General features: G+C 31.9%; 4 protein-coding genes across 6 annotated transcripts; 2 read left to right on the forward strand and 2 right to left on the reverse strand.

Annotated features, from left to right (window-relative positions):
- Positions 1-182: 182 nt before the first annotated feature.
- On the forward strand, positions 183-11,030 carry LOC149904466 (cuticle protein 8-like). 3 transcript variants are annotated; one of them, XM_090107494.1, is made up of 4 exons: positions 183-278; positions 7,973-8,140; positions 9,946-10,112; positions 10,855-11,030. In XM_090107494.1, the coding sequence occupies exons 1-4, from the start codon at positions 198-200 to the stop codon at positions 10,916-10,918; spliced, it is 480 nt and encodes a 159-aa protein (XP_089963620.1). In that variant the 5' UTR covers positions 183-197; the 3' UTR covers positions 10,919-11,030. The 3 variants fall into 3 exon arrangements, with proteins under 3 accessions (XP_089963620.1, XP_089963621.1, XP_089963622.1); XM_090107495.1 differs by lacking the exon at positions 183-278 and adding an exon at positions 450-526; XM_090107496.1 differs by lacking the exon at positions 183-278 and adding an exon at positions 6,723-7,626.
- Positions 2,338-4,051, reverse strand: LOC149904467 (uncharacterized). The gene is made up of 4 exons (XM_090107476.1): positions 3,908-4,051; positions 3,315-3,824; positions 2,974-3,140; positions 2,338-2,513 (listed from the first exon to the last, which is right to left on the reverse strand). The coding sequence occupies exons 1-4, from the start codon at positions 3,965-3,967 to the stop codon at positions 2,444-2,446; spliced, it is 807 nt and encodes a 268-aa protein (XP_089963602.1). The 5' UTR covers positions 3,968-4,051; the 3' UTR covers positions 2,338-2,443.
- Positions 11,031-12,293: 1,263 nt separating the features above from the next.
- LOC149904468 (cuticle protein 19-like) lies at positions 12,294-13,344 on the reverse strand. The gene is made up of 4 exons (XM_090107513.1): positions 13,237-13,344; positions 12,901-13,044; positions 12,650-12,816; positions 12,294-12,409 (listed from the first exon to the last, which is right to left on the reverse strand). The coding sequence occupies exons 1-4, from the start codon at positions 13,246-13,248 to the stop codon at positions 12,367-12,369; spliced, it is 366 nt and encodes a 121-aa protein (XP_089963639.1). The 5' UTR covers positions 13,249-13,344; the 3' UTR covers positions 12,294-12,366.
- An 819-nt stretch (positions 13,345-14,163) lies between these two features.
- Positions 14,164-15,055, forward strand: LOC149904469 (adult-specific cuticular protein ACP-20-like). The gene is made up of 4 exons (XM_090107510.1): positions 14,164-14,238; positions 14,361-14,504; positions 14,586-14,752; positions 14,886-15,055. Exons 1-4 carry the CDS (start codon positions 14,227-14,229, stop codon positions 14,944-14,946), a joined length of 384 nt encoding a protein of 127 aa, XP_089963636.1. The 5' UTR covers positions 14,164-14,226; the 3' UTR covers positions 14,947-15,055.
- The last annotated feature ends 906 nt before the right edge of the window (positions 15,056-15,961 follow it).

Below are 15,961 nucleotides of genomic sequence, written 5' to 3' on the forward strand. Positions count from 1 at the left end.
GTTCACGCTCACAGCGTCTGTTGAGAACCACATAACCGCCAATTTAGCATAGAGATTAAAGACAATGTAAAATGCGTCCAATCGTTTCATTCATATAAAATACGGTCTCGTGTACATTAACCTCATTGGACTGTAGCGCCTTCCGCGTCTTCTCCTTTCACTGCATTCTTTTAAATTAATTTGTGAAAATACGCATAATGCCCAGCGTAATTGTTTTGCGTATAATGCGTCGGGGAACACGTATGTCGTGTGTTTGTGATTTATTCAAATGGGATAATGTAATTATTAACGTATTTTGTGTAGTTTGCACCATACAATGTAAGAGTTTGTGAGGAAAAAGATTTGGTATAAATTGTAATTTGTTTTATACATAAAATATTCATTTATTTCCAATGTACGAAAAAGAATTGTGAAGACTGTTATATATAATTAAGATATAATTGTAAAAATAATGTAATTATAGTTTTTTGCTGATATGAATTGTTTACGTGTAAATTTTACAATTGTTTTGCGCTTTTATTTAATGGTAAGCTCCTTAAACTGAAGAACCTATGTTGAACTTAATAATTATTAACTAACAATCAACTTCAAAATTAAATAATGTAGTATCTTCTGAATAGTTAAGTGAAAAATAAATAAAAATCAAAATAAGCTAGCAATGGTGCCATTAATTGCGCATACGCCAACCAGATCAAGATCCAACCAGACTCATATCTACGTATATGTAGAGCTGTGGTTCGCATATAATTATTATATTTTTTTCGTAGTTACCTAAATAATAAAATTATGAAATTACGGTCACTTAGTTCACTAATAGATGTTTTTGACCAAGTGTATATTAAAAATATATAAGATTAAAATTTTGTGCTGGACATTAGCCAATTGGTAATTCAGGGATAAAAATTACCGATAAGACAAGAAAAACATTTTAAAATAATTTACACCGCTTTTTCAGATCTATATAAAATTTGGTAACTATGCAGTAGTTACCAAATTAGTATACTTAGAGGCTAGTTTATGAATGAATGAATGAATGAAAAATACTTTATTGCACACTTAATACAGCATTATAAACTAATAAGAGCCATACAAGTAATAACATGTACAGAGGGCGGTCTTATCGCTGTAAGCGATTTGAAAGAAAGAAAGAGAAAGAAAATACGTTTAATCACAAATACTTTTACAAATTTTGACTTATAACTAAACACTTACATGGAAAAAAAAAATAAATCTTAAAATACAATAAATACATTCAAATATCTTAATATCGTATTCGTGATTAGGTGGACTACTCAGCATTTGCCTCTCCGTATTAGAGGAGAGGCGCCGGTTTTCAGTAGTCCCCTCGACTTGCTACGCTTGGAGCATCAGAACGGTCTTCTGGGTGGTTAAATTAGGAGCTAATACATAATTTAAAACGTAAAAAATGAAACAATAGGTGATTAAATGTTATACTTATATAGGTAGTTAAAATTGACAATCCAGACAATGTAGATAATTATAAACTTACTTGTACATACATAATATTTAAATATAATAGGGTTACTCAGATTAAAATAAATAATATATAAATGAAAAATATATGTAATAATGTAGATATATAAGGCTGTACATTTAGCGCTATTAGGGCTGGTTAAGAAATTGTGCAAGAACAACTTTTTTGTACTTACCTATATTTGAAATTCTGTAGTGTTTTACAATTTCTTATTGGTGGAGGCAAATTATTCCAGCACCTAGTAGCGCTGTATGTGAAGCTTCCCCTGAATGCCGCTGTGTAATTTCTGGGAACTGAGAGCTTATACATAGACGCCCGTGTTTTATATAACCGATTGCCGTCGTCCATCCACTTGAGTTTGTTATAGAGGTAGGCGGGAGCTTTTGTCAGGATCACGTTAAAAAGTAGGGAAGCGAGGTGCAGTCGCCGCCTACTCTCCATGTTTAAGATTTTATTGGACTTATGGGTCCGAGCGGGTATGTCCCAACAAAAACGAGCGCAGGCATTTTGTATACGCTGTATTGAGTTTTTAGTGCGTACCAGCAATCTAGGACCATACATCACATCGGCATAATTGAATTTTGAGAGCACGAGTGATTCGCAAAGCTTTATACGTAGATCTGTGTTCAAATGTGCTCTTATGTTATACAAAACTTTTAGGCGATAGAAGCAGTTTGCTATTAGTGAATTGATATATTTTTCGAATCTAAGTTGTTCGTCGAATATAACTCCTTCTGTCAGATAACCCGAAAATTTATAATAGTTTATCCTGGTACTATGCGAGTGGAGCCGCGGGAGCTGCATATAGTGGTCAAGAATGTAGCCGTAAATGAAAGTAAAAGTTTTAAAAATAATTTGCTTTATAATTTAACATTAATTTACACATGTAACAACAAACAACAATTAAATAATAGGTACAAGGCAGTCTTATTATCCTAATATGATTTTCTAGTTCTGGTGATGGCTCTCAATATGTACGTGTTGGCCGGGGGCAGAATGCTTAACAACAGCGTTGAATCTGAAATACATTATACAATTTATTGTTTAGAAAGTTAAACCTTATCGCTACAAGCTAAGATAATTAATTGCATGTTTAAGGGTATGGAATAATGGCATTTTGTATAGTTCCCATGAAACAAGTAAAGAAAGTTGAAATTATGACTTCTCTAACATTCCAATTTCTATCAATCCTCAAGATACTAATTCGTTTATATAACATCATTAGATCTAATCACATTATTCAACATTTAAAATAATATTTCATATCACTTGAACGCACGCGGAAAAAATCTAAAAACATGATTCAGCAAAATATTTTGAAGTGTGAACGATCTGACATCTAATTTCTCTTTCTACTCGTAGCTAGCTTACGAATCAATAATTCAATTTCGTTTAAGAAAGCAGTAACTTACATTTATATAGAAAAACTTTAAATAAAAGTCAAGTAAAAATAAGAAGTTACTTAGAATGGTTCTTACCCATGGTGTTTATCAGAGGTGTATTCCACAGTCCTCACGGAGCCATCAGCCTCCTGGAGGGAATATACTCCCTTCACACTGTCTCCATCACGAACCTCATGCTGGAACTTGTTGTCTCCGGTGTGAGGGTCCTCTACTTTGTACTCGTACTGATACTTGGGGTAAGCCTGCAAACATAACGGAACCTTAACACGTCGAACATAACTATTCTAATGCGGAAGATAATCTCAATTGGAATTAATAATGAAGTGTGATACGAATGAAATGAATGGAAAGTGTTTAAATGAGAGGCGGACATCCGTAAACGAAATAACGATTAGAATCAGTTCGCGCTAACTTACATAATAGTCGATAGGCTCATCGTGAGAATGAACCTCGGAGTGTTGGTAGACGGGTGTTTCGTGTGCTGACTCCTGCGAATGTTGGTATTGGTGGACGGGAACATGCACGTATTTCACTTCATGTTGAGGCACATGCGCGGGAACTTCATGGTGAACGGGATATTTGGCTACATGCACGTTTTGCACGTGGGCATCCTGAACGTGGGAAGGCTCATGGCCCTGGTAGTAATGCTTGTAAGTAGGTTCTTCAGCGTACTCGTAAACTTCCCGGGATTGTTGTTCCTCCTTCACTGATGGGTAGTGAACGATGCTTTGGGAAGACAAGGGGTGGTGCACTTGACTGTGACTCTCTGATGAATGTTGAGACTCTTCCTCGTGAATAGGAGCTGGATCACGGCTCAAATGTTGCGGATATCTGTATTCCTTAATTTCCTCACGATGAACTGGTCTATATTTGTAAACGTGTTCCTCTGCAGTGCACGCCGCCAAGACGGAAGTTAAGATTAAAATCTGTAAATTGTAATTATGTTTAAATGTATTTATTCTAAAAAGCTAAATCGCAAATACTTATAAGGCATTATTTGGGAACCTACTTTAGTGAACATATTGAACCTTCTTCTAAGACCTCGGCAGTGAAACTGATGAATTAGCATAGGCTTAAACCTCAATATATAGTGGAGACGTTACGAGAGAGAATTGAATCAATCTGAGTGCTTGGGGCGTCGAAATTGTAACTCGGCGCACGCGCAGCCTTACATGACGTAATTTACGTAACCGATGCGATGGAACCTCGTCCGATTCCGACCGGATATTCTGAAAATTAACCCTTAGGTGGACATTATTTTTATTAAGCTGATCATTTACTTTCAAATGACATTAACTTAACTGTAACGATATGAAAATCGATACATTTTTATTTTACATCTACAGTGATATAAAACAGAAAAACATTTTTTTATATTTACCTCTATATTGGATGAATTCACAACTTCAAAATCTTTTTATCGTGTTTTTTTTAATTATTTTAACAGAAGAAATCAAAAGTTAAATACTTGAGATGTGGTTGTGTTGAGTGTTGTAATGACATGGCTGTATTTTTGTTACGTATTTATCCCAAAAAACTAAATATTAAAATTTAAAATACAGCTACAAGAGAGCAAGATCATTACAGTGATAGTGAGGGTAAGCTTTTAAATTTTCTTAGAGTAAATTATTGTTATTATGTGTTACCAACTTAGTGTGGTTAGGAATATCCTTTATCTATAAGGAAAAGTTGAATAAACTAGTAATATCTTCATCTTCATATGCAAGAAACATGTTATTATCGGTAATCCCATGCAATACAGGAAGTTATTAGGTAACAATACAATGCGAAAAATTACGCATGATTAAAAACAGAGCAAAATATACAATATGTAACAATGTAAATTATGAGAGCAGAAGCAAATCAATCATCAGTTATATGAAATAAATTGTATGTAACAGGAAAATAATAAGTTGTTGAGTTTAATACATATATTACATATTCCCTTTCAAAAAATTAAAATTTTTGGTTGGCTGGCTTAACTGCGATAGAAAATAAGCTAAAGCGGTAAAAAAAATATTTATTGTATTTAAATGTATTATTTATTAAATATTTTTCATCATAATAAAAGTGATAACCAAGAAAGTAACAATGATTTTTATAGTCTAATTATTTTAATAACATTATTACGGTTTGTTTTAACGAAACATAATAATATGGTATTGTTTATAAATAGGTATCATAATGTGCCTTTTTGCACGGTAGCCTTACAGTATGTTACCTACTTATGAGTACATACATGACTTATATGCTAACAAGTAAATAATAATAATAATTTAAATACAGTGCTTTTTTAGTTAAAACGAGCTTTTTTTCACTATGACTAACTCGTAACTAATTCTATATATTCTAATAGGAGTACCTATTAACGAATATTGGACATACAGACAGACATTATTTAAAACATATTGTATTAGGTAAGTATACCTAATACATATTTTAAATAATATTATATTATTATTTTAATCAAATAGGTAAGTTAACAGTTAGAATTAAAAGTCCTCATTATTTGTCTAGATATCCCGTGCACATTAGTATTCAGAATAAATTCAGATACAGTTTTCTATCTAAATTTAATGTAAGAGTAAGTCGATTTTACAATAAGAAGAAGCCTTTACGTCAAGTTAGAAGCCATGTTAGTGTGTAGAATTTATTTAGAAACTATCTGCTTTACATAATGAAATTACTATTTGAGGTTAGTAAATTAAGGAGATAACACATTTTAATGTGTGATTTCTAAAGATACGGCAAAAAATTTTAACAATATACATATTAATTTTTAACAAAATAAAATATTAATTTCGTTTTCGATTGTGTGGTGTGAAATAATATTTTACATACATTGTAAGCATAACATTGGCCAAGAATTAAAATTGTAGAAAGTTTATTTATATTTTTCAGATATCAGGACTTTTAAAAAGTATTTAAATATCTACTAAAATATTTTAGATCCAGATTCTACGATATGAAGCCAATAAAACACATTTATGGTGTAATAAATGCATTTTTTTATTAAAAACAGAAGAAGATGATATTTCCATAAATTGTTTGCATAAAGTTTGTTTATATTAACATCAAGGGGCTTTTATATGCTCAACTTTCTTTATACACACCCTCAATTTTATCTCGTAAATATAATCCTATCTTTACTTCCGCAGTCAACACTAACTATCGTCAAAACTCGTTTATTCTACGCGTAAGCAATAATTTTAACAAGCTATCAAAACAGTTCGACTTTGACTTATTCTGCAGCAGTTCTTACTCCATTAAGCGTCAGTTAGCTAATGAGTTCTTCCGTCAGTATGGTGGTCAAGTTGATATGTAATTTGATTAGTGTTACAATGGCATTGGTTTTAAGCATTTGATTCGTGTAGGTAATCGCTCACATTTGTAATTGTTATATATTAACATTTTTCTAGCCGTGAGAATCTGTAAATGGCTTATTGTAAGTATTATATTATGTGACTATCTTTAAGGATACAGCTGTAGATTCTCCTAAAATATAAATAAATAAATAAAATAAATAAACTTTTTATCCTAATCCAAGCTTTTCTAGATTAAACTAGCATTTGATAAAAATATAATATACAAATAGAGGTGCTTTTGTATATAAACCGTAAGTGCATTATTAATCAGGCAGTTCTATTACTCTATATTCAATTCACGATGTTATTTAGTATGATAGCATAAGGATGTCAGGAAGTAATTCAAATAAGACTGAAGAGTGAGATGACTAACTTGTAACGAATTCTATGTCCAATGTTCGTAATTATTTCCAAAATAAATTATAAAAATAACCTGTAAAGTGTTATAACACTTTAGAGGTTGTTTTTATATTTTTTTCATAATTATATTGCGCTTTACTTACATACCATAATCATTCTATTAATAGACACCAAAAATTATAATTCCATACCGAACGAAAAAGTTTTTGGCAGTCATTATGCACCTTTGTTGTACTAAAATTGAACTATGTCATTGTCATTTCGCTCCAAATACCTCCGAGTCGATTCATTGACCAAATTATTACCTAATTTGTACCGTAACATTGTAGGAAATAGTAACAGATTATTATAAAGAACTTTGATTAATTAACTTATATTCATTATAAGAGAGCGTTATGAAAAGGAATGCTTGAGAAATTATAACACCTATTGTGTGATTGTACAATTCAATTTTATTTGACAAATTTTTGAAATAAACCCATTTCCGGAGAAATGGAGCTGCTTTGAAAGCTTTTTACTTCTTATTAAAAATAAGCAGAATAGACTATTTGCATACGGTAAAAACACATTGTGTCGAAACAAAGGGTCCTGTTCAATTCCTGCTGAAACTAACAAAAAAAGGCCCTACTTATCTATTACGAAAATCGATTAGTGAAATTCATGTTGTCAATTGTACGCACCATACGGAACTTTACTTTTAATACCAACCTTCTGTTTAATTCTAAATACTGCTGGAATTCATAAAAAAGTTTCGGTGTTGTTTAACGAATGTAGTTTGGAGATGTGCTACTTATTTTTTATCAGTGGAGTCAAGGCAGCGTGCAAATTAGTTATGTGTCAACTTCAAGTACCTTTTATAGTTGTCAATATTATAGTGAAATCAATATTACCTTGGTTAGATACCTTGTTACTATGAATATAAAAGACGTGAATTTTATCTCGTCTATATCAGTTCATTGTTGACTTTGATAATAGTAAATTATTTAAGAAAATGTTTTCAAAGGTGTGTAAAAAATAAATAAGAATATAAAGTGAAATAGTGTGGATAGACGATTAATTTATACTTAGTAAATTTGAAATATTTTAACATACCACTGTGATATCAAAAATAGAATTTAATTTCGTAAATTGTTTTGTTATAAAATTTTGTGCATTTTTTCAAAAACATAATATCTATCCCTCATAATCAATATTAACAGTGGTTTTTAAAGGTCAGCTTACTACTGGACAGTACCTACCGCACCCCATAAAATCCGCCCAAAAGTGAACACCATCTTACCATTAGTATATTATGAAAACCCTCCTAGAAGTGAATGTTAGAACACATTATTACATACATCTTTATTTAGGTGGTTTGCATCGCTACTCTGGTGGCAGTTGCCGTGTGCTACGAGCATCACGCGCCTGCGTACTCCTCCCAACATATCTCGAGACACGACGGTCCAGCTGAAGTGGTGCATGTGAAGGGGCATGATGCGCATGGGCACGGGCATGGATATGATGCTGTTGATTATCATGTAAGTTGGATGGTTGCTATTGAAATGGAATTTATATGGTCGAGGTTTAGAGCCTTTGTTATGGCATACTTACAGAAAATGAGTTCATGTTGTTAAGAATATTTTTTCAGAAAGAAAATCAACCATAATCGTAATATAAATTAGAACAATATAAAAACAATAGAGCATATAACTGTAATGAACAATAGCGAAAAAAGCGAAGACTAAAATATAAAGAAACGATTTATTTCCTTTTTAAATTTATTTTTTTTATTTCTATCAATATTCGGTTTTTATACAGGGTGTAATCGTTAAGTGTGCACAGGCGATTATTCCGTAACTATTACAGATATCAAAAAACTTTAAACTGATATCGAAAGTACTTAACCTAATGAGTAAAATGGCCATAATAAATTTTTAAAAATAATACGAGAAATATCTAAAAAATTAACTTTAAGCCCTCCCATACATTTAGTATGAGATATGAATATCCCATGTACATGGGTTGATCCAAAAGTAATGATAATCAATATTAAACAAGGTCATTACAGTTAAAATAATTATGTATTTCTCTAGATAGTCTTCTAACTAGATAATACTTCGATATTTTTTTTCCTTAACTTAGAAAAAAAAAAAACTTTGACTTCATCTACAAAAACCCCTCAAAATCGGCCATCACTTCGCTGTCGTCTTAAAATTTCTTATATCGACGGTGTTTCTTGTGCCGAGGTAAGAGATAGAATTAACTAGGAGCTAGATCTTACAAACAGGGTGGGTGTTCAAGCATTTTCAATGCCGATTTTTGATTGGCAGCCATCGCAACTGACGCTTTGTGATCTGGTGCGTTGTCTTGGTGAACCAACATTCAAGACCGAAGTTTGCCATGTCTCTTTTTCTTACTAACCTACCCGCAATCTTTTAATTTGGTCTGTGTAGTAAGAGCCCTGTGTAGTAGTGGCTACCTTCTTAAAATATTCCACATTTCTTCAGCGTCCCAAAAAACTACGGCTTTAATCTATCCCACTAATTTTCACTTTGAAAATCTTCACCGTCACTTTGGAAGCTCGCATCCAGGCCATTGATTGTTTCCTGGTTTCAGCATAAACATGGTGAACCCAGGTAACGCCCATGGTCACAAATCGTGACAAAAAATTATCCTGATCTCATTAAAAATTTAGAAATTCACCCTCTAAATGTCGAATCGTTGTTTCTTCTTTTCGTCGGGAAACATTCTGGCTCGCACTGTTCATATTAAAATTAATGTTAATACTTGGAAACGTGGCCTGTAGATATAATTTTTTTGTGATAACTTAGTGATTACATGAGCAAGCATAAAACATTTATTTTATATTTTTATGTGCACAGGAAATACCCAATTATCATTACTTTTGGATCAACCTATACATTTAATATGAAAGATTTTAGCTTTTTTTTTTGTTTTTTTGGTTTTCTGCTTTAATTACTTCGCAAATTTGGAGGGAAGTTCATTTAGAAACTGTAAATAGACCTCCTCATTGTATTGCACAATAAGGACGTCACTTCGAAAATCTACTATGAATACAAAATGTATGGGAAATAAATTGTATGGGAGCGTTTAATGTAACATTTTTGGTTATTTCTCGTTTTATTTTTAAAAATTTATTATGGCCATTTTACTCATTAGGTTAAGTACTTTCGATATCAGTTTAAAGTTTTTTGATATCTGCAATAGTTACGGAATAATCGCTTGTGCACACTTAACGATTACACCCTGTATAGGCTGCTGAAATGATAAACCTACAATTTGTTCATATTGTTCATAAAAAATTTTGTTTTCGTATTTTCAGGCGTATCCCAAATATGCGTTCGACTACAAAGTAGAAGACCACCACACCGGTGACATAAAGTCCCAGCATGAGGTCCGCGACGGAGACGTGGTGAAGGGCGTCTACTCGCTGCACCAGCCCGACGGCTCTGAACGAGTCGTACACTACCATGGAGATAAACACACCGGGTAAATTGTCTATATAATTTAATTAAATGAACTTAATATTTGATACTTAACGTACACGGAACTAAACATTTGATTTTTTAGTTCTGAGTTTTCAAATCACCACGATACAGCAGAGCCAGTAACCATATTTCGATCAACCTGCTTTGATATGCGGCTTGTATTATTAATCTACTTAAATAAAATTCACTGAAAAAGCTAACAAATCAATCAATTCTTTTTTGCGGGAATTCAATTGTAATTGTTGATTTAAAATAATTCAGCGTATCATTTGAGTCAGTGGTCAAACCACAATGCCGTTACTGGAACTTTTTTGCGATGCCTATTGTTCATAGAAAAACTGTAATGCTTAGATTTTAACCTGTTTTTGTTGCATTTCCAGCTAAATAAAAATATTTTTCATACAACATAATATTATCTATGTAGCAATATATATATTATATATATATATTTAATATGTGTCCTAATTTGTTAATCTAATTTGGATAAAGTTTTCATTTATTGTCATTAGTACATTGGTCGTCGTCGTTGGCTTATGCGGATATTACAAACGGTTTATGGTAAAGATACACAAAGACACCACACACAGTAAAGACACTCTATAAAAATGCTTTCACTCAACCGACTATATTTTATATGTAATCGTACTAATCCCGCGTAAACATATCCCGATTTATTCCAATACCTATATTATTCTATAACAAATTTTTTCAGACAATATTAATAACGGATAATTTTGTTACAGTTTCCACGCTGACGTCAAATATGGCACCCACCACGTCGCCCCAAAACACCACGGCCATTATTAACTGTGATATGAATTAATTTAAGCCACACTGTGATCTTGTATTTTTATACTTTGTTTTAACTATTTGTTGTACATTGTTGAATTATTGATGTCATTAAAATGTTAATATTGCATACTGTGTTTTATAAATTACTACCTGTACCCCGCGGTTTTACCCGCATTGCTCTGCTCCTATTGGTCTTAGCGTGATGATTATATTATAGCCTTCCTCGATAAATGGACATGAGATTAGCGGGTTCAAACAAACAAACAAACTCACTAAAAAGGTATAACCTAGTATTGATTTTTCCAAGAGTCATTCATTAATCACTTATAATACCACAAGAGCTTCAAAATTATCGGGTATTTTCCGATAGGTTCGTTGCAAACAAATGAAGGAGTCAAGTTTTTAGTCCAGGTTAAAAGATTTTTCCTGAAAAACTTGACGACTTGACCTTGAGGGAAATGCCAGATAATTTTGAAGCTCGTGTGGTATTCGGGAGATTATTTTTCCGTCCCAAATGTCAGCCAATAATTTCACAATTGAATTGAACCTGTCAGTTTGACGTCAACGACCAGAGAAAATTTTCAAAAAATTATCAGTATAATACCATGTAGGTTGTACCACGTGACGTCGAATGGTGCAATTCTATTGGTCGATATTTGGGTCGGAAAAATAATCATCATAATTTATTATTACATATTATATAATATGTATACAATTAAATTGATTATTCAACGTACATCATAAGTACGTTAAAAATATGCACAAGGTCGTTCGAACTCTATTTATACAAAACTTTATATTTAGACTGTTTTCATAGAAACAATATCAATATCAAGAAGAAACTTTACTAGTGGTCCGACAAGTGATCGAAATTTGATAGAAACAAAAAAGTAAATAAAATGTTAAATGCGTTTGTGTTTCAAAGGCATGGTAGAGTGTGTTATTCATAAATGATGTAGGTATTATATTATCCCTCCTTCTCTGTATTTATAGATAGGTATATAACTCAAGAAAGGCTCATGCTCCTCCTTCAGCACAATTTTCGTACAGGGATGCAAAATTCTTATAATATAAACTTTTTATGCTATCAAATGAAAACTAAGTCATGTGTTTAATGATTACAACATTATACAATAATAACTCTTAAATTTTTATTACCTATAGGGGAAAATAATTCAGCATAGTAAAATGTTTATTTCTGTAGATGATATTATTTTGATATCATAATAAGCATCTGGATATTAAATATCTTTAGAAAATGATATTGGATACATAATATTAATTCGATCTTCAATCTATTGTTAAGAAATTGCGAATTCATTTCTTATGCGTAGAATATTAATTATTAAATTATATTTTGGTATGTTTCTTAAGAAAAAATAAATTAAAATACTGATGTAATTATAACATTTTATTTTTTGTATAAAACAATCTAAATATGACACGTATTGTAGTAAATAATATTAATGATGATGATGAGTTCCGAATTTCACATCGGCGTGGAATCTGCAAATTAAAAATATATAAGTCAGTAAGTAGAAGTAAATTGCACTATAAAATATTCATATTTTATTTTATGTAAACGATAAATTAATACCTGAATCCCATACTTTGTGTTATGAACATAACATAACATTACTACTTTAAAAGCAATTGAATTTGTTATTGATTATCGGATAACCCATCATTAAAATTTTCAAAATATACATTACAGGATATATTATGTAACTAGGTATTTTTTCTCACCCTGTGTGATGGTCCCCGTGGTAGTGCACGGTCCTCTCGGAGCCGTCGGGTTGGTGCAGCGAGTAGACGCCCTTCACCACGTCTCCGTCGCGGTCCTCATGCTGGGACTTAATATCACCAGTGTGGTGGTCTTCTACTTTGTAGTCGAATTGGTAGTGGGGATGGGTCTATGGAAAAAAATGATATAGATAAGTCATCGAATAGTATTCATGAAAACTCTATATCTTTGTAGAGTTCTGAAAAAACTTTACATGGTAGTCATGGTGACCATGGTGTCCGTGAACCACTTCAGGATGTCCGTCGTGTTTGATGAAGTGTTGGGATGAGTGCGCTTCCCCGTAGCCGTGTCCGTACTGCGCCGCTGCCACGGCCAGCAGGGTTGTGAAACAGATGACCTAGAAACAAATTAAAACTTAAATTATATTATTAGATATGTAGCACATCCTCATCTTTGTTATATATGTACTATAAAAATAAGAATAAGTTATATAATTTGGTTTAGGTTTCTCACACCCGCGGCCCCATTAAACTCAAACCCAAACCCGTTTTATGTGTGCATATAAATAAAATATGAATAATTAAAATACCTTGGAATACATATTTGGTTGTTTCTATTACTGAATTCAGAAACTGTTTGATACGTGATAGCTAACTATGCGTGTCTTTTATATGTTCAATATACGGTTTACGGTTTACCAATAGACTATCTAACCAAGGTGAGAGAAATTTTATTGATTTAACATTTATATATGACTTATTCAATAATATGAATTGCTTTATTGCCAATTAATTGTTATGGTAATATGAAAACTCGCGTGAATATGGAATGTAATGTTTTAAATAATTGTATTGCCGATGGACTTAATAAAATGTATCGATCTGATGGCGTACAAAAATTGTTCATCTAAATAGCATTAATCAGTGAAATGGATAAAATGCATACGTCCTGGTCCTGTAACAAATAATTGGTCTAAGGACTCAAATTTTATAATAATTATAATCAATATTATATCATAGAATGTATGTCATTGAAAATAAAAATCTTGATTCGTTATGTATGTCTTGTGTGGAAGGCGTCGGTCGTCTCTAGCACAGGTTTATACCTAGTTGAGGCGATCGTCGAGTTTAAATTGTGTTAAAATATGTCAATGTATTGGTACTAAACAAGGTACTAAATAAACGATTTTTATTTTTTATTATTTATTTATTTATCCTTACAATAAGACAGATCAACCACATCAAACAAGTTTGTATAACGTTCCTGCAAAAGACATGAAATAACCATTGTATCAGAACAAACATCTTTCAGCAATTCTAATTACAAAACTAAGCGTTCCGCGCTCAACGATATTATGCTTAATTAATATTTACTAAAAGTATAAAATTTTTCATAAGCTTTTGTAATTCAAATTTCTACACATTCTGGCTTACAAATAATTAGTAGCGAAATCAATGTTACCTTGATTGTATCGCTTTGTCTATCGATATAAAAGACATGCACATTGTTAACATGTATCAGTTAACAACTAAACTTCAAAATATTAACGTATCCAAAAATATTATTATATTTTAGCAAAATGTTTATCAAGGTAACAAACACGTATAATATAAGTTCATTTTTATAGAAATTTGTATTCAAAGAGATAATAGTTTTTATTATTTACAAAGTATTAATTCTGTATAATAAGTGGTCTTGTGAACTTATTTTTAGGCCATCTGTTTCGCAACACTGCTCGCCATGGCAGCGGCGCAGTACGGACACGGCTACGGGGAAGCGCACTCATCCCAACACTTCATCAAACACGACGGACATCCTGAAGTGGTTCACGGACACCACGGTCACCATGACTACCATGTAACATTTTTCAGAACTCTTCAAAGAGAAGTTTTCTTGAATACTATTCAATGACTTACCTATATAATTTTTTTTCCATAGACCCATCCCCACTACCAATTCGACTACAAAGTGGAGGACCACCACACCGGTGATATCAAGTCCCAGCATGAGGACCGCGACGGAGACGTGGTGAAGGGCGTCTACTCGCTGCACCAGCCCGACGGCTCCGAGAGGACCGTGCACTACCACGGGGACCACCACACCGGGTAATTTATGTTATTTATTTCTGCTCCGAAATTTCTCTTCCTCATACCAATCTTTCTAAATAAGAGTTGATTATTTTATCAACGTCTTTGTGTATGGAACTAGAAATTAATTAAAGTTATGTTTTATTTACAGTTTCCATGCGGATGTGAAATTCGGAACTCATCACATCGTCCCTCATCATCATCATTACTAATCAAAAACAGATGCTGCATCGTCAAAGTGAATAAGTTCAATATTGTTATGTTCTTTATTGTAATAATATTATACCTGTACAAATGAAATAAAAAGATGAATTTTTATTATATCTATGACTTTTTTATCCTTGCCTATCCTCCAATCATCTCGTAAAATTCTTAATTTTTCTTATTTGACTTTCGCATAACTAGAATCTCACTTACTATTTTACAACAATGTTGCTTGCAAAATTTATATTTATTTTCTTATTTAGATGAGATTTTTGATAGGTTTGGTAAATAAAGATATCCTGAGGAAAGCGACTTGTAACATACAACAAGATGCATAATTTTCCATATCCCATGATTTGGTCATTTACCTGAAAGCTGGAAAATTAATTTATTTTATTTATTTGTGTTGTAATAATGTATACCTATCACCTGTTTGCGTGTGTGTGTCGATGTTACTGCATATGTAAATATATTATGATGTTATTAAATGTTAATTTGTTGATGGAGATGGATACAAATAATATTTTAAATGTAATTTCGAAATAAGTCTCTTGAATTTATTTATCGAATATCCTTCCAATATACTTTCATGCCCTACGTAGCATTATATTATTAGGATTTATTTTCATAATAATTCCGTTTAATATAATGCTATGAAAGTAAATAATGAAAAAGAAAATAAACTAATCGTTAATCGTACTGATCTATGGTACTGATCGTATGCAGATAAACAGCTAATAACCATCAACAGCTAATCAAATACTTACGAATGAATATTTTCCCCTTTCAAACATTATTTATTTTCAATTATTTATACGATTCACTGAATTGCATTAAATAATAATTAAATAATTATTATGTATGATAATTTTATCATTGTTTGCTGTTTAATATACCGTGCAAAACTTTTACTGTAAGATAAAAATTGGTTGAGTTTAGAATATTATTAAAGAATTCAACGTCTTTTTATGCGTAATTTAAATTACATCAATGTAATAACGCCTGGTGGATATTATACAGGAA

This window comes from Colias eurytheme, chromosome 11 (genome assembly GCF_061535395.1).
Source record: "Colias eurytheme isolate Ceu_HAF_F1 chromosome 11, ilColEury1 Martin Lab GWU primary, whole genome shotgun sequence".
NCBI lineage: Eukaryota > Metazoa > Arthropoda > Insecta > Lepidoptera > Pieridae > Colias > Colias eurytheme.